The 19,974-nt window shown below is 46.1% G+C and overlaps 1 protein-coding gene across 4 annotated transcripts in view; it reads left to right on the top strand.

Annotated features, from left to right (window-relative positions):
* Positions 1-1,616: 1,616 nt before the first annotated feature.
* Positions 1,617-19,974, top strand: part of LOC123770484 (apolipoprotein D) — a 32,491-nt gene continuing 14,133 nt past the window's right edge. For all 4 annotated transcript variants that reach the window (XM_045762381.2, XM_045762382.2, XM_045762380.2 and 1 more), the window contains exons 1-2: positions 1,617-1,810; positions 15,268-15,401. In XM_045762381.2, the coding sequence (XP_045618337.2) occupies positions 1,697-1,810; positions 15,268-15,401 (248 nt within the window). In that variant the 5' untranslated portion in view covers positions 1,617-1,696. The remainder of the gene's footprint in view (positions 1,811-15,267; positions 15,402-19,974) is intronic.

Below are 19,974 nucleotides of genomic sequence, written 5' to 3'. Positions count from 1 at the left end.
AAAAAAAATACTTCATTCCTGGTATAGTCACTTTTAAAACAGAGATGTTATTAATAAATGAAGGTTATTCTCAATATCTTGAGGTTATCTTGAGATGATTTCGGGGCTTTAGTGTCCCCGCGGCCCGGTCCTCGACAAGGCCTCCACCCCCAGGAAGTAGCCCGTGACAGCTGACTAACACCCAGGTACCTATTTTACTGCTAGGTAACTGGGACATAGGGTGAAAGAAACTGTCCATTGTTTCTCGGGATCGAACCCGGAACCACAGGATCACAAGTCCAGTGTGCTGTCCGCTCGGCCGACCGGCTCTCTAATATAATAATAATGGTGACTGAAAGTGAGAACATGTAATATTTGCAAAATAAGGTCAAGAGCATGAATCATTGTCATAATTCTAAGAAAGATATCACTGCAACGAGTCACTGAGACGTTTGGATCTTAAGTACACAAACACAATTAGCTCGTGGCCAGTGAAAAGCAATATTAGCATAAGAGAAAATGGTAGAACAATGGGTGCCTTGGTGGCAGGCGAGCAAGAGGCTGTATACACACACGGGGTGTATATAGACACACACACATTGTATGTGTGTATGTGTGTGAGAAGGGGGTTAACTGTGTGTATAGAAGGGGCGAGAGTGTGGTTGTGTTTGGAATGGGGAGTTATGGGGTGGGGGGGGGGGGATGGGATGGAAGAGTGTGTGTATTCACCTAGTTGTGCTTGCGGGGGTTGAGCTCTGGCTCTTTGGGCCCGCCTCTCAACTGTCAATCAACTGTTACTAACTACTATCCCCTCCCCCCCCCCCCCCACACTCACACATCCCCAGGAAACAGCCCGTAACAGCTGTCTAACTTCCAGAGGTAACAGGGGGCATGAGGGTGAAAGAAACTCTGCCCATTTTGTTTCTGCCATCACCGGGGATCGAACCCAACCCCTAGGATTATGAATGCAGAGCGCTGTTCACTCAGCTATCAGGCCACCTAATTTAGATACGCTGAAATGAATGTATAATATGGACACGTTTATACAAGCAGTTGATTCTTAAGAGAGAGAGAGAGAGAGAGAGAGAGAGAGAGAGAGAGAGAGAGAGAGAGAGAGAGAGAGAGAGAGAGAGAGAGAGAGAGAGAGAGAGAGAGAGAGAGAGTGAGAGTGAGTGAGTGAGTGAGTGAGTGCACGGGCCAGATTCACGAAGCAGTTACGCAAGCACTTACGAACGTGTACAGCTTTCCTCAATCTTTGACGGCTTTGGTTACATTTATTAAACAGTTTACAAGCATGAAAACTTGCCAATCAACTGTTGTTATTGTTATAAACAGCCTCCTGGTGCTTCGGAGCCCATTATAACTGTTTAATAATTGTAAACAAACCCGCCAAAGATTGAGAAAAGATGTACAGGTTCGTAAGTGTTTGCGTAACTGCTTTCGTGAATCTGGCCCCTCAGCCACTTAAAATACTCTCACAATATCGAATAAAAACAAATATATTCGACGAGGCTTACAAGAAGGTCCAGCAGAACCGGAATGTACAAATTTCTCCCCTGAGGCGGAGCGGGAGACGGAGGAAAAAAGAATAAGAAAGAGGAAGAGGTCAAGGAGGCGCCAACCACCATTACTAGTCTTCAGTTGCTAGCTGGACTGCACGGCGAGAGGTTGTGTGTCTTGCTGCTGTCTTTAAGGACCTTGTTATACACCCAAGACGATGGTGGTGTGGTTGGTGATGGTGGTAGTGGTGGTGGTGGCCGTGTGTGGTGGTGGTGTCCAGGCCGGCTCCTGCCCCAAGTACCCCATTATCCGCGACTTTGACTTCCACAGGGTGAGTGTAATATACTAACTTACAAGGTGTGTTGACTTCCACAGGGGGGTTGGGTTGACTTCCACCGGGGGGGGGAGTGTTTTGACTTCCACTCGGGGTGGGGGCGAGTGTTTTGACTTCCACAGGGAGGGAGGGGCGGGTGTTCTGACTTCCACGGGGGGGGGGGAGAGTGTTTTGACTTCCACAGTGGGGAGGGGAAGTGTTTTGACTTCCACAGGGGGAGGGAGAGGCAAGTGTTTTGACTTCCACAGTGGGGAGGGCAAGTGTTTTGACTTCCACAGGGGGAATGAGTGTTTTGACTTCCACAGGGAGGAAGGGGGCGCGAGTGTTTTGACTTCCACACGCGGGCCTTGGGGGCGAGTGTTTTGACTTCCACGGGATGAATGTGTCTGGCCGCCTACTTAAGGTGCGTTGACTTCCACGGGGCCATGATAATGTGCTGACCTCAAGTGTTAATATTGGGGTCACGGGTCAATAACCTGGGGCCAGATTCACGAAGCAGTTACGCAAGTACTTACGAACCTGGGGCCAGATTCACGAAGCAGTTACGCAAGTACTTACGAACCTGGGGCCAGATTCACGAAGCAGTTACGCAAGCACTTACGAACCTGGGGCCAGATTCACGAAGCAGTTACGCAAGCACTTACGAACCTGGGGCCAGATTCACGAAGCAGTTACGCCAGCACTTACGGACCAGATTCACGAAGTAGTTACGTCAGTACTTACGAACCTGGGGCCAGATTCACGAAGCAGTTACGCCAGCACTTACGAACCTGTCCATCTTTTCTCAAACTTTGGCGGCTTTGTTTACAATTATTAAACAGTTAATGAGCTCCGAAGCACCAGGAGGCTGTTTATAACAATAACAACAGTTGATTGGCAAGTTTTCCTGCTTGTAAACTATTTAATAAATGTAACCAAAGCCGCCAAAGATTGAGGAAAGATGTACACGTTCGTAAGTGCTTGCGTAACTGCTTCGTGAATCTGGCCCCAGGTTCGTAAGTGCTTGCGTAACTGCTTCGTGAATCTGGCCCCAGGTTCGTAAGTACTTGCGTAACTGCTTCGTGAATCTGGCCCCAGGTTCGTAAGTACTTGCGTAACTGCTTCGTGAATCTGGCCCCAGGTTCGTAAGTACTTGCGTAACTGCTTCGTGAATCTGGCCCCTGGTTCGTAAGTGCTTGCGTAACTGCTTCCTGAATCTGGCCCCAGGTTCGTAAGTGCTTGCGTAACTGCTTCCTGAATCTGGCCCCTGGTTCGTAAGTGCTTGCGTAACTGCTTCGTGAATCTGGCCCCTGGTTCGTAAGTGCTTGCGTAACTGCTTCGTGAATCTGGCCCCTGGTTCGTAAGTGCTTGCGTAACTGCTTCGTGAATCTGGCCCCAGGTTCGTAAGTACTTGCGTAACTGCTTCGTGAATCTGGCCCCAGGTTCGTAAGTACTTGCGTAACTGCTTCGTGAATCTGGCCCCTGGTTCGTAAGTGCTTGCGTAACTGCTTCGTGAATCTGGCCCCAGGGTATTATTACATTCCATTCCCCCTGAAATTATAATAATAATAATAATTAAATAATTCATTGTGTTAGAGGGAGGGGGAGGGTGGGACAGGAAGCCATGTTGTATATAAAGTACATGTTAGACTTATACCTAAGTTATATAGTGGTTTAGGCTACCCAGAAGCGTCTGAACCTGAGCTAACCAACCTGACCTGATAGACTCATTAATAACTAATTATTTAGATAATTGTTAGACCCATATTATTTAGAATAATTAGACCCATTAAGCGTCAATATTGCAGTGGTTTTTATTTTGGTTAAACCGTCGTAATTTCGACGTAGTACATGCATTGAGAGGATAGGTTGAAATTGTTGGTCTTGATGGCATAATTGATGATTAGTGATGTAGTTACCTGAATTTACTTAACACTTTAGCGGCCTCGACGAGTACAGGAAGCCGGCGGCTTGTCACGGGTCCTTTGCCCTGTTTAAATTTCAAAATCCAACTGGAAGAGTCTTTGTCAACTCGGCTTCGGCGGGTAGGCGGTTCCACAGGTTTATAACTCTGTGAAGAAGCATCTTAGCCACTTGGGCTGGACGGTAGAGCGACTGTCTCGCATCATGCAGGTCGGGGTTCGATCCCCTGACCGTCCATACAAGTGGATAGGGCACCATTCCTTCCCCTCCGTCCCATCCCCTAATCCTGAACCCCTTCCCAGGGCTATAAAATCGTAATAGGTTTTATCGCTTTCCTCTTTTACGGGCTATTCATGCCCGTGCCGCCTCTTGGGTGGCTTAATCTTTATCAATCGCTTTCCCCTCATACTTCCCTTCTCAGTCCTACAAAACAATACTTATAAGTAATATTTTTTCTGGATAACAAAGCCTAACATTTAAAGTAACGGCAGTTAACAGCAGTAATTCAATGGGGTAGTTACATGTAGTTTGGCGGGACAGCTTATAACAGTGAAGTAGAATAACGGGGGGGGGGAAGTTTTAGTCAATTTCCTGTCACTGTTACAACGGCACTGTGACCGCACCGTCGCGCCATATGTCACAGTGGTTGGCCCTCTGGGTGTGTAGCTGTGGCCGGCGCCAGGTGTTCGAACACGCAAATATATATATATATATATATATGTGTGTGTGTGTGTGTGTGTGTGTGTGTGTGTGTGTGTGTGTATGTATGTATGTATGTGTGTGTGTGTGTGTGTGTGTATGTATGTATGTGTGTGTATGTGTGTGTGTGTGTGTATGTGTGTGTGTGTGTGTGTGTGTGTGTGTGTGTGTGTGTGTGTATGTGTGTGTGTGTGTGTGTGTGTGTGTATGTGTGTGTGTGTGTGTGTGTGTGTGTGTGTGTGTGTGTGTGTGTGTGTATGTATATGTGTGTGTGTGTGTGTGTATGTGTGTGTGTGTGTGTGTGTGTGTGTGTATGTGTGTGTGTGTGTGTGTGTGTGTGTGTGTGTGTGTGTGTGTGTGTGTGTGTGGGTGTGTATGTGTGTGTGTATGTGTGTGTGTGTGTGTGTGTATGTGTGTGTGTGTGTGTGTGTGTGTGTGTGTGTTCTCGACTGGCGGTGAAAACAATGAAATTGCTTACATTCGCCCTGTTTATCATTGCGTATCTCTTCCTTGCTAATTGTTTGTTGTGTGGTGGATTGTACTCATGGGGGGGTGGATCCACCTGAATACATGGGGGTGGATATATTCCACCCCCATGTGGATATTCACAATGTCAGTATATGTGTGTCTGCACATATCCATAGCCTCAACATATTCCTGTGTCTACACACACACACACACACACATACACACACAAATATGTGTGCTCCTGTGCCAGGTAAGTCCACTACGGGCTCACCATAGCCCGTGCTACTTGGAACGTGTTCCGAGTCGCTGAATCTATAACAACATGCTTGGGTTTCACTCCCTGTGGCAATTTGACTCTGGTTCAACCGTGAACCACATTAAGTCCGTCTGGGATTCCCGGTAATTCAATTCGGTTCGTTCACGACTCGTACTCTCGGAAACCCCGGGTTCGGATCCCGGGAGATGGGTAGGCACGTTTCCTTTCGCCTAATGCTCCCTGTTCACCTAGCAGTAAATAGGTATCCACAGGAGTTAGTCAACTGTTGTGGGTAGCATCCTGGGAAGTACGTCCGGGGGGGGGGGAAGACCTCGATATAAGCCTAATTTATACATACACAGGCTGCCTGTCCCCGACAAAACTGTATATTATAATAGGCTGCGTACTATTTGCTTCTATATGTATGAACAAATCATATAATTATTACATGTTATGTATTAATATCAATCCATGACCTATAATTTCGTTACTGTTATTATAATAACAGTCTGGTAATGGATATACCTATCCGTATACCGTATATAATGGATATACCAATCCGTATACCGTATATAATGGATATACCTATCCGTATACCGTATATAATGGATATACCTATCCGTATACCGTATATAATGGATATACCTATCCGTATACCGTATATAATGGATATACCTATATATGTCTCGGTTAATATAATATTTTATGTAAAATAAATGTAGCGGATCCGGGTGCATGGGTCACCTCATAAGTGAACGCCCTCCACTTGGTCTGAGTCTAATAGAACGTCGCATTTTGACGTATAGTCTACCTATCTTGAGGTTATCTTGAGATGATTTCGGGGCTTTAGTGTCCCCGCGGCCCGGTCCTCGACCAGGCCTCCACCCCCAGGAAGCAGCCCGTGACAGCTGACTAACACCCAGGTACCTATTTTACTGCTAGGTAACAGGGGCATAGTTTAGTTCATTTATTATAGGGTGAAAGAAACTCTGCCCATTTGTTTCCGCCGGGGATCGAACGCAGGCCCTTAGGATTATACGACCCCAGAGTGCTGTCCACTCAGCCATCAGGCCCCTAAAAAGACTAAAGAAAAAACCCCTCCCCCCGTGTGTACTCACCTAGTTGTGCTTGCGGGGGTTGAGCTCTGGCTCTTTGGTCCCGCCTCTCAACTGTCAATCAACTGGTGTACAGGTTCCTGAGCCTATTGGGCTCTATCATATCTACACTTGAAACTGTGTATGGAGTCAGCCTCCACCACATCACTGCCTAATGCATTCCACCTGTTAACTACTCTGACACTAAAAAAGTTCTTTCTAATATCTCTGCGCGAAGCTCTATGCGTTCTCGCAAATTTAATAAGTCTATATTGACTTATTAAATATGTGCATAGGTGACATACTTAACAAAATAGTTTCCCTTGAAAAGCTTCATAGAAAACACCGACCTTACCTAACCTACTTAGTATGTTAAGATAAGCATCTTATTGCTTCGTAATTACAATTATTACCTAACCTATAATAGGTATAGGTTAAGTAATAATTGTAATTACGAAGCAATAAGATGCTTATCTTAAGATATTAACAAGGTTAGGTAAGGTCGGTGTTTTCTATGAAGCTTTTTAAGGGTATCTATTATGTTTAGTATATCACCTATGCACGTAGTTAATAAGTCAATATTGACTTTACAAATTTGCGAGAACGGGTTGGTTAAATTGCCTGTCTTTATCTACCCTATCAATTCCCTTCAGAATCTTGAATGTGGTGATCATGTCCCCCCTAACTCTTCTGTCTTCCAACGAAGTGAGGTTTAATTCCCGTAGTCTCTCCTCGTAGCTCATACCTCTCAGCTCGGTGTGTGTGTATAAACGGTATATATATATATACTTTTCCGGGTGTAAACTTTCTCAGTATATAGTGAGAAAGTTTTCCCTGTGGAGTCGAGGCAGCCTCACGTATGTAAGCTCTCGGAGCAAACATCACGGCCACGCAGGAGAAATTTTTAACACCTTTTAACATGCGAAAGTTGATGTTTAATCAGTGTCCTCCATCGGTGGTGATGTTTAAAACGGGTCGCAGGGCGTGGAAAGTGGGTGACGATGTTCAGGGCGTAGAAAGTGACATTCAGGGAGCCTTGGAGATGAGCAGGTTGGGAGAACTGGACCCGGCATCTTGTAGAAAGTTTGGAGTGAGAGTAGTTTAGAGTGAGAATGAGATTGGGAAAAAAAACCAAGAGATAGAATAGTAGCCAAGTGTGTTTAATCTAAATTTCTTGACGAAATTGAGGATTAGGCTTCACGTTATAAATTACTTGAATAAACATGGCATTAATGACCTTAATAATCTAGTTTCATGTTCTAGAATGTTTCCTTAATCTAGTTTCATGTTCTAGAATGTTTCCTTAATCTAGTTTCATGTTCTAGAATGTTTCCTTAATCTAGTTTCATGTTCTAGAATGTTTCCTTAATCTAGTTTCATGTTCTAGAATGTTTCCTTAATCTAGTTTCATGTTCTAGAATGTTGTTTGCCCTCGAGTGAGCTCTGTCAGATGCTATATAAGAAAGTTGTGTTCATCTTCCAGTTATGTGATATGTTCCAGTTATATCTTCCAGTTATGTTCTCTTTGGTCCCTGAGGTCGAATTATGTTTATTGATTTTGTTAAAGCATGTATTACAGTTCTAGTAAAAATATATTTTTTGCCGTTCGCTTATTACAAGGGAAATTCAGATTAAAGACCTGCCCGAAATTGAAATATAAATAAGTTTATTGAGGTAAAATCCACACAAAGGGATGAGGTAGCTCAAGCTATTCTCACCCCGTTCAGTACATCGTGTTAATACATACATAGACACACATCACAAACAATAATACATACATAGACACACATCACAAACAATAAACATATTACCAAACATTCTGAGAGATAAACATATACATTTACTCCTCCACACTAGGACCTGCCCGAAACGTTATGCGTGCTATAGCGGCCTTACAAGAATGTAACAACTCTTGTATATATATAAATAAAATAAACAATTGTTGTAAGCCTTGTGTAAGGCATCGGATATGCCAATCAACTATATGACAATCGTCAACAATCTACCGTTATGTTGTGCTTCCTATAGTTCTACCACAGCGTATAACTTGCGATAACCGCCTGTCATAACTTATTCAAATTTGAATTCAAAATGATTACAAATCCTAAATTATTAGTTTTACTTGGTAGGCTTTATATATATGGCGCTGAAACAGGTCGGATATATAGATATGACCTCGTCAGAAGTGGTCTGCATACGCAAATCCTCTTAAAATTGTAAATAAGACTTCGAGGCATTATAAAGGGGGCGCCACCCCCCCCCCCCCTTCTAGAGTAGTGGGGCCCCGGGCAACTGTGCCAATAATAATAATAATAATAATAATAATAATAATAATAATTTTATTTAGGTAAGGTACATACATAAAGAGATTTTACAAAGTTTGTTGGCTTTATAGATAGAGCTAGTACATACAATGCCTAAAGCCACTATTACGCAAAGCGTTTCGGGCAGAAGATTCAATCAATATATAAGATTCTCATCACGATGAAAGATATTTACAAACTAATTCAAACAGCAATATATACATAAAGTTCTTGTAAGGTATAAATTAGTGAAGTAATATACTGTACAATGTATAATATCACACAGAATTATATAATTTGGAAAGCTGAAATAATAATAGAAATTACATGTGTGTTTTTTATATCAGTTAATTACAATTTAAAGTTTAATATTTTAAAAGAAATTACTTGGTAAATTTGAAAATAAAAAAATCACAGTATAATTTACATAATTTATCCCAATACAATTACAAAAAAAAAAACACTAAGAATATCTGTAGGAGCCGTGAGTAGGATTCGAACCCATACTCAAGGGGTAAATCCAAACAAACTCATTGAACAACTACGCCAGATTTTCTAATTAATTCATCACGTTAATGCGATTTCTCTGTACAAAACCCTAATCAGAGAAAAGTTAAATCAGTCAACCCTAGAAAAGTTTAGTTCAGGCGCTGAATTTTCTTGAAATCTTTCTCTCTCTCTCTTAGGAATCATCTCGAAATGTCGTCTTAAAAGCCAATTGCGTCGTTCAGCTTTTGTTTCCATGGTTACCTATTATTGGCATGGTTATCCCCTGTTACCTAGCAGTAAATAGGTACCTGGGTGTTAGTCAGCTGTCACGGGCTGCTTCCTGGGGGTGGAGGCCTGGTCGAGGACCGGGCCGCGGGGACACTAAAAAGCCCCGAAATCATCTCAAGATAACCTCAAGATATGGTCACGGAAAGGAGAAGTGTCTGGAGAGTCTTAGAAGACATTGTATTTCTTGTGAAGTCTGGCTGCCATTGTTTATTATCGTTTGAATTTGAATTTGAATTTTGAATTTGAATATTGTCGGGTATTTCTCTGGCGTGTCTAACTTCCGCGCCGACATTATCTCCATTATGCGTCCAGTAGATTGTCTTTGGGCTGTGAATGCGTCCAGTAGATTGTCTTTGGGCTGTGAATGCGTCCAGTAGATTGTCTTTGAGCTATGAATGCGTCCAGTAGATTGTCTTTGGGCTGTGAATGCGTCCAGTAGATTGTCTTTGAGCTGTGAATGCGTCCAGTAGATTGTCTTTAGGCTATGAATGCGTCCAGTAGATTGTCTTTAGGCTATGAATGCGTCCAGTAGATTGTCTTTGGGCTGTGAATGCGTCCAGTAGATTGTCTTTGGGCTGTGAATGCGTCCAGTAGATTGTCTTTGAGCTGTGAATGCGTCCAGTAGATTGTCTTTAGGCTATGAATGCGTCCAGTAGATTGTCTTTGGGCTGTGAATGCGTCCAGTAGATTGTCTTTGGGCTGTGAATGCGTCCAGTAGATTGTCTTTAGGCTATGAATGCGTCCAGTAGATTGTCTTTGGGCTGTGAATGTGTCCAGTAGATTGTCTTTGGGCTGTGAATGTGTCCAGTAGATTGTCTTTAGGCAATCATGCATATGTTAATTTACTTTAAATTAACATATGCATGTTAGATTATATTAGATAGTTAAAGACGGTTCTAGAGTGAAATCTAACATGAATATATTGTTTCAAGTCAATAACTAGGTATAGATAATTAACGTATGTAATTTATACTAGGCTGCTTCAGTTTGGTTACGGCAAAATTCATTTGTGATATCCTATTACTCATCCTGTGAGTGGTTTATTGTGCACCCCATACTCATCCTGTGAGTGGTTTATTGTGCACCCCATACTCATCCTGTGAGTGGTTATTGTGCACCCCATACTCATCCTGTGAGTGGTTATTGTGCACCCCATACTCATCCTGTGAGTGGTTATTGTGCACCCCATACTCATCCTGTGAGTGGTGGTTTATTGTGCACCCCATACTCATCCTGTGAGTGGTTATTGTGCACCCCATACTCATCCTGTGAGTGGTAGTGTATTGTGCACCCCATACTCATCCTGTGAGTGGTGGTTTATTGTGCACCCCATACTCATCCTGTGAGTGGTAGTGTATTGTGCACCCCATACTCATCCTGTGAGTGGTAGTTTATTGTGCACCCCATACTCATCCTGTGAGCGGTAGTGTATTGTGCACCCCATACTCATCCTGTGAGTGGTAGTTTATTGTGCACCCCATACTCATCCTGTGAGCGGTAGTTTATTGTGCACCCCATACTCATCCTGTGAGTGGTAGTGTATTGTGCACCCCATACTCATCCTGTGAGTGGTAGTTTATTGTGCACCCCATACTCATCCTGTGAGCGGTAGTTTATTGTGCACCCCATACTCCTAACTCATCGTCTGTAGTTTAAGTGTGCGAACTCACACACACGCACACACACACACACACACACACACACACACACACACACACACACACACACACACACACACACACACAGCCCGTACCTTGTCAAGCACAAGACGAAGCTGGAAAAAGTCCAAAGGTATGCTACTAGACTAGTCCCAGAACTAAGAGGCATGAGTTATGAGGAAAGGCTACGGGAAATGCACCTCACGACACTGGAAGACAGAAGAGTAAGGGGGGACATGATCACAACCTACAAAATCCTCAGGGGAATCGACCGGGTAAACAAGGATGAACTTTTCAACACTGGTGGGACGCGAACAAGGGGACACAGGTGGAAGCTGAGTACCCAAATGAGCCACAGAGACGTTAGAAAGAACTTTTTCAGTGTCAGAGTAGTTAGCAAATGGAATGCATTAGGAAGTGATGTGGTGGAGGCTGACTCCATACACAGTTTCAAATGTAGATATGATAGAGCCCAATAGGCTCAGGAATCTGTACACCTGTTGATTGACGGTTGAGAGGCGGGACCAAAGAGCCAGAGCTCAACCCCCGCATGCACAATTAGGCCAGTACGCCCGAGGCGGGGTGGTGTAACTGCTCGCGCGGGTTTAAAATATATATAAAAAACGGTTCGTTCCGTTTCAAACGGTTCTTAACGGTTCCTAACGGTTCTTAACGGTTTCTAACGGCTCCTAACGGTTCTTAACGGCTCCTAACGGTTCTTAACGGCTCCTAACGGTTCCTAACGGTTTCTAACGGCTCCTAACGGTTCTTAACGGCTCCTAACGGTTCTTAACGGCTCCTAACGGTTCTTAACGGCTCCTAACGGTTCTTAACGGCTCCTAACGGTTCTTAACGGCTCCTAACGGTTCCTAACGGTTCTTAACGGCTCCTAACGGTTCTTAACGGTTTCTAACGGCTCCTAACGGTTCTTAACGGCTCCTAACGGTTCTTAACGGCTCCTAACGGTTCTTAACGGCTCCTAACGGTTCTTAACGGCTCCTAACGGTTCTTAACGGTTCTTAACGGCTCCTAACGGTTTCTTCCCTTAAATTCGAACCCCTTCCCCCCTCCCCCGGGTCGCCGCCAGCCTGTGGTTGTTAAATATGAAATTATCTATAATTTTATCAATTTAATTTTAAGTTTTAACATATTCGTTTGTAGTTGATATTTTCAGCTCTTTTTAAATCCTGTTTATACGTCAAATCTGTTTTTTGTGGAGGGGACAGGGAGCCTGTTTATATATATATTATTAAAGTATATTTACACTTTAGGGGGGCCAGATTCACGAAGCAGCTACGCAAGCATTTACGAACCTGGGGCCAGATTCACGAAGCAGCTACGCAAGCACTTACGAACCTGGGGCCAGATTCACGAAGCAGTTACGCAAGCACTTACGAACCTGGGGCCAGATTCACGAAGAAGTTACGTAAGCACTTACGAACCACGGGCCAGATTCACGAAGCAGTTACGCAAGCACTTACGAACCACGGGCCAGATTCACGAAGCAGTTACGCAAGCACTTACGAACCTGGGGCCAGATTCACGAAGCAGTTACGCAAGCACTTACGAACCTGGGGCCAGATTCACGAAGAAGTTACGTAAGCACTTACGAACCTGGGGCCAGATTCACGAAGCAGTTACGCAAGCACTTACGAACGTGTACATCTTTCCTCAATCTTTGACGGCTTTGGTTACATTTATTAAACAGTTTACAAGCAGGAAAACTTGCCAATCAACTGTTGTTATTGTTATAAACAGCCTCCTGGTGCTTCCGAGCTCATTAACTGTTTAATAATTGTAAACAAAGCCGCCAAAGTTTGAGAAAAGATGGACAGGTTCGTAAGTGCTTGTGTAACTGCTTCGTGAATCTGGCCCCTGGTTCGTAAGTGCTTGCGTAACTGCTTCCTGAATCTGGACCCCAGGTTCGTAAGTGCTTGCGTAACTGATTCGTGAATCTGGCCTCCACTGAGGTTACCTCTAACCCCGTAATACTGACCTCCCACAGGACGTACACCCCACAACAGTCTAATTGATTGATTGATGACGTTTAAGCTACCCCGAGAGGTGGCACGGGCATGAATAGCCCCGTAAAGTTGTCTAACTCCCGGGGTACCTATTTAAAACTGGGTGAACAGAGGCATTAGGTGAAACGTGCTCCGAGGGGTCTCTCAATGGGTAAAATATTTCATGTGTTGGTAACGGTTAAAACGTCGTAAAATTGACGTTTTTTCTATGTACCGGAATATATAGGTTTGGCGGGTTGTGTGGGTTTGTACGTTGCTTTGTGCGTGTCTGGTGTGGCTAAGTGGACCAGTTTGATTGTTTACATGTGGCTAAGTGGACCAGTTTGATTGTTTACATGTGGCTAAGTGGACCAGTTTGATTGTTTACATGTGGCTAAGTGGACCAGTTTGATTGTTTACATGTGGCTAAGTGGACCAGTTTGATTGTTTACATGTGGCTAAGTGGACCAGTTTGATTGTTAGGCTTCAGGTGACTGGTAGTGTACTCACCTAGTTGTGCTTGCGGGGGTTGAGCTCTGGGTCTTCGGTCCCGCCTCTCAACTGTCAATCAACTGTTACTAACTACTGTTCCCCTCCCTCCCCCCCCCCCCACTTACACATCTCCAGGAAGCAGCCAGTGACAGCTGTCTAACTCCCAGGTACCTATTTACTGCTAGGTGAACAGGAGCATCAGGGTGAAAGAAACACTGCCTCATTTGTCTCCACCTAGGGGATCGAACCCGGAACCTCAGGACTACGAATCCGAAGCGCTCTTCACTCAGCTGTCAGACGCCTGCCTGCATGATATAATGAACTATAAACTCATAAACATGGTGGATGATGTCTCCCCCATTATATAAATTCGCTATTGGAGGCCATGTTTACAAATTCAATTGGCGCCATTACGGTTGTGCCGAGCGCCAGCAGCAACAGGCTGCTTGTGTGAACACAACTGTCTCCTTATGTAGGTCACCGCATCTCTCCCATCTGCTGGAGCGCTCTCCCTTCCCGCCCCTTCCACCCCTCTCTCTATGCTGTTATAGATTCAGCTACTCTGAACAAGTTCCAAGTAGCACGGACTATGGTGAGCCCGTAGTGGACTTACCTGGCACAGGAGCGGGGCAAGTAGCACGGGCTATGGTGAGCCCGTAGTGGACTTACCTGGCACAGGAGCGGGGCAAGTAGCACGGGCTATGGTGAGCCCGTAGTGGACTTACCTGGCACAGGAGCGGGGCAAGTAGCACGGGCTATGGTGAGCCCGTAGTGGACTTACCTGGCACAGGAGCGGGGCAAGTAGCACGGGCTATGGTGAGCCCGTAGTGGACTTACCTGGCACAGGAGCGGGGCAAGTAGCACGGGCTATGGTGAGCCCGTAGTGGACTTACCTGGCACAGGAGCGGGGCAAGTAGCACGGGCTATGGTGAGCCCGTAGTAGACTTACCTGGCACAGGAGCGGGGCAAGTAGCACGGGCTATGGTGAGCCCGTAGTGGACTTACCTGGCACATGAGCGGGGCAAGTAGCACGGGCTATGGTGATCCCGTAGTTTTAATTCTGCAATGCTGATTTTGTTTAAAGTGCTGTTGCTTACATATATTAAGATTATTTAAGTGAAATTTAGTTAAAAAAATGTGAGATAAAACATAGAGGGCTAAGTCCGTGTTTATCATGGAAGCCTAAGTTAATATTCACTAAACAGTTAAGACGAGACGACCTCGTAGCGCTGGGAACAGGTAAACAGTTATATTAGTATACTTGTAGCTCACATGAGGTATAACAGTGGTATATAACAGTACTACAAGTGGATGAATGGACATAACAAAGGGGATATTAATAGGGGTATTAAAAGTATCAACACAAGACAGAACACGAAACAATGGGTATAAATTGGACAAGTTTAGATTTAGGAAAGACTTGGGTAAATACTGGTTCAGTAACAGGGTTGTTGATTTGTGGAAGCAATTACCGCGTAACGTGGTGGAGGTGGGGTCCCTCGATTGTTTCAAGCGCGGGTTGGACATGTATATGAGTGGGATTGGGTGGTTATAGATAGGAGCTGCCTCGTATGGACCAATAGGAGCTGCCTCGTATGGACCAATAGGAGCTGCCTCGTATGGACCAATAGGAGCTGCCTCGTATGGGCCAATAGCAGCTGCCTCGTATGGACCAATAGGAGCTGCCTCGTATGGACCAATAGCAGCTGCCTCGTATGGACCAATAGCAGCTGCCTCGTATGGGCCAATAGGCCTTCTGCAGTTACCTTTGTTCTTATGTTCTTATGTTCTTATACTTACAGTACATGGGCCTGTGGTACCAGCAAGACAAGCGACAAGCGTCCTGGGAGGCGCCTGGAAGGTGCTGGAAGACTCTATACTCCAGGGACCGCAAGAACGGCATGTTTAAGATGAAGATGATCTTCAAGTCTACCATGTGAGTAGTTTTGGATCTGCTCAGCATCCGTTAAGTTCTGTTACTATACCAGTACGCACATATAGCCGCAGGATCAGTGCTGTAGCTGCCCCGTAACAACATAACCACAGGATCAGTGCTGTAGCTGCCCCGTAACAACATAACCACAGGATCAGTGCTGTAGCTGCCCCGTAGCAACATAACCACAGGATCAGTGCTGTAGCTGCCCCGTAACACAACCACAGGATCAGTGCTGTAGCTGCCCCGTAGCAACATAACCACAGGATCAGTGCTGTAGCTGCCCCCTAACACAACCACAGGATCAGTGCTGTAGCTGCCCCGTAACAACAACATAACCACAGGATCAGTGCTGTAGCTGCCCCGTAACAACAACATAACCACAGGATCAGTGCTGTAGCTGCCCCGTAACAACAACATAACCACAGGATCAGTGCTGTAGCTGCCCCGTAACAACAACATAACCACAGGATCAGTGCTGTAGCTGCCCCGTAACAACAACATAACCACAGGATCAGTGCTGTAGCTGCCCCGTAACAAATTAACATAACCACAGGATCAGTGCTGTAGCTGCCCCGTAACAACATAACCACAGGATCAGTGCTGTAGCTGCCCCGTAACAACATAACCACAGGATCAGTGCTGTAGCTGCCCCCTAACAACACAACCACAGGATCAGTGCTGTAGCTGCCCCGTAACAACAACATAACCACAGGATCAGTGCTGTAGCTGCCCCCTAACAACAACATAACCACAGGATCAGTGCTGTAGCTGCCCCGTAACAACATAACCACAGGATCAGTGCTATAGCTGCCCCCTAACAACAACATAACCACAGGATCAGTGCTGTAGCTGCCCCGTAACAACATAACCACAGGATCAGTGCTGTAGCTGCCCCGTAACAACATAACCACAGGATCAGTGCTGTAGCTGCCCCGTAACAACAACATAACCACAGGATCAGTGCTGTAGCTGCCCCGTAACAACATAACCACAGGATCAGTGCTGTAGCTGCCCCGTAACAACAACATAACCACAGGATCAGTGCTGTAGCTGCCCCTAACAACATAACCACAGGATCAGTGCTGTAGCTGCCCCGTAACAACATAACCACAGGATCAGTGCTGTAGCTGCCCCCTAACAACAACATAACCACAGGATCAGTGCTGTAGCTGCCCCGTAACAACATAACCACAGGATCAGTGCTGTAGCTGCCCCCTAACAACAACATAACCACAGGATCAGTGCTGTAGCTGCCCCGTAACAACAACATAACCACAGGATCAGTGCTGTAGCTGCCCCCTAACAACAACATAACCACAGGATCAGTGCTGTAGCTGCCCCGTAACAACACAACCACAGGATCAGTGCTGTAGCTGCCCCCTAACAACAACAACAACCACAGGATCAGTGCTGTAGCTGCCCCCTAACAACAACATAACCACAGGATCAGTGCTGTAGCTGCCCCCTAACAACATAACCACAGGATCAGTGCTGTAGCTGCCCCGTAACAACATAACCACAGGATCAGTGCTGTAGCTGCCCCGTAACAACATAACCACAGGATCAGTGCTGTAGCTGCCCCGTAACAACATAACCACAGGATCAGTGCTGTAGCTGCCCCGTAACAACATAACCACAGGATCAGTGCTGTAGCTGCCCCGTAACAACATAACCACAGGATCAGTGCTGTAGCTGCCCCGTAACAACATAACCACAGGATCAGTGCTGTAGCTGCCCCCTAACAACATAACCACAGGATCAGTGCTGTAGCTGCCCCCTAACAACATAACCACAGGATCAGTGCTGTAGCTGCCCCGTAACAACATAACCACAGGATCAGTGCTGTAGCTGCCCCGTAACAACAACATAACCACAGGATCAGTGCTGTAGCTGCCCCGTAACAACATAACCACAGGATCAGTGCTGTAGCTGCCCCGTAACAACATAACCACAGGATCAGTGCTGTAGCTGCCCCGTAACAACACAACCACAGGATCAGTGCTGTAGCTGCCCCGTAACAACAACATAACCACAGGATCAGTGCTGTAGCTGCCCCGTAACAACATAACCACAGGATCAGTGCTGTAGCTGCCCCGTAACAACAACATAACCACAGGATCAGTGCTGTAGCTGCCCCGTAACAACAACATAACCACAGGATCAGTGCTGTAGCTGCCCCGTAACAACAACATAACCACAGGATCAGTGCTGTAGCTGCCCCGTAACAACATAACCACAGGATCAGTGCTGTAGCTGCCCCGTAACAACATAACCACAGGATCAGTGCTGTAGCTGCCCCCTAACAACAACATAACCACAGGATCAGTGCTGTAGCTGCCCCGTAACAACAACATAACCACAGGATCAGTGCTGTAGCTGCCCCGTAACAACATAACCACAGGATCAGTGCTGTAGCTGCCCCGTAACAACATAACCACAGGATCAGTGCTGTAGCTGCCCCCTAACAACAACATAACCACAGGATCAGTGTTGTAGCTGCCCCCTAACAACATAACCACAGGATCAGTGCTGTAGCTGCCCCGTAACAACATAACCACAGGATCAGTGCTGTAGCTGCCCCGTAACAACAACATAACCACAGGATCAGTGCTGTAGCTTGCCCCGTAACAACATAACCACCAGGATCAGTGCTGTAGCTGCCCCGTAACAACATAACCACAGGATCAGTGCTGTAGCTGCCCCGTAACAACATAACCACAGGATCAGTGCTGTAGCTGCCCCGTAACAACATAACCACAGGATCAGTGCTGTAGCTGCCCGTAACAACATAACCACAGATCAGTGCTGTAGCTGCCCCGTAACAACATAACCACAGATCAGTGCTGTAGCTGCCCCGTAACAACATAACCACAGGATCAGTGCTGTAGCTGCCCCCTAACACAACATAACCACAGGATCAGTGTTGTAGCTGCCCCCTAACAACATAACCACAGGATCAGTGCTGTAGCTGCCCCGTAACAACAACATAACCACAGGATCAGTGCTGTAGCTGCCCCGTAACAACACAACCACAGGATCAGTGCTGTAGCTGCCCCTAACAACACAACCACAGGATCAGTGCTGTAGCTGCCCCTAACAACAACATAACCACAGGATCAGTGCTGTAGCTGCCCCGTAACAACAACATAACCACAGGATCAGTGCTGTAGCTGCCCCGTAACAACATAACCACAGGATCAGTGCTGTAGCTGCCCCCTAACAACAACATAACCACAGGATCAGTGCTGTAGCTGCCCCCTAACAACAACATAACCACAGGATCAGTGCTGTAGCTGCCCCTAACAACAACATAACCACAGGATCAGTGCTGTAGCTGCCCCCTAACAACATAACCACAGGATCAGTGCTGTAGCTGCCCCGTAACAACAACATAACCACAGGATCAGTGCTGTAGCTGCCCCTAACAACAACATAACCACAGGATCAGTGCTGTAGCTGCCCCGTAACAACAACATAACCACAGGATCAGTGCTGTAGCTGCCCCCTAACAACAACATAACCACAGGATCAGTGCTGTAGCTGCCCCCTAACAACAACATAACCACAGGATCAGTGCTGTAGCTGCCCCGTAACAACAACATAACCACAGGATCAGTGCTGTAGCTGCCCCGTAACAACAACATAACCACAGGATCAGTGCTGTAGCTGCCCCGTAACAACAACATAACCACAGGATCAGTGCTGTAGCTGCCCCCTAACAACAACATAACCACAGGATCAGTGCTGTAGCTGCCCCCTAACAACAACATAACCACAGGATCAGTGCTGTAGCTGCCCCCTAACAACAACATAACCACAGGATCAGTGCTGTAGCTGCCCCCTAACAACACAACCACAGGATCAGTGCTGTAGCTGCCCCCTAACAACACAACCACAGGATCAGTGCTGTAGCTGCCCCGTAACAACAACATAACCACAGGATCAGTGCTGTAGCTGCCCCGTAACAACACAACCACAGGATCAGTGCTGTAGCTGCCCCCTAACAACAACAACAACCACAGGATCAGTGCTGTAGCTGCCCCGTAACAACACAACCACAGGATCAGTGCTGTAGCTGCCCCGTAACAACATAACCACAGGATCAGTGCTGTAGCTGCCCCGTAACAACACAACCACAGGATCAGTGCTGTAGCTGCCCCGTAACAACATAACCACAGGATCAGTGCTGTAGCTGCCCCGTAACAACAACATAACCACAGGATCAGTGCTGTAGCTGCCCCGTAACAACATAACCACAGGATCAGTGCTGTAGCTGCCCCGTAACAACAACATAACCACAGGATCAGTGCTGTAGCTGCCCCTAACAACAACAACAACCACAGGATCAGTGCTGTAGCTGCCCCGTAACAACACAACCACAGGATCAGTGCTGTTGCTGCCCCGTAACAACATAACCACAGGATCAGTGCTGTAGCTGCCCCGTAACAACAACATAACCACAGGATCAGTGCTGTAGCTGCCCCGTAACAACATAACCACAGGATCAGTGCTGTAGCTGCCCCGTAACAACATAACCACAGGATCAGTGCTGTAGCTGCCCCGTAACAACATA

This window comes from Procambarus clarkii, chromosome 46 (genome assembly GCF_040958095.1).
Source record: "Procambarus clarkii isolate CNS0578487 chromosome 46, FALCON_Pclarkii_2.0, whole genome shotgun sequence".
Taxonomy (NCBI): domain Eukaryota; kingdom Metazoa; phylum Arthropoda; class Malacostraca; order Decapoda; family Cambaridae; genus Procambarus; species Procambarus clarkii.
This window is presented reverse-complemented; position numbering and strand designations above follow the sequence as displayed.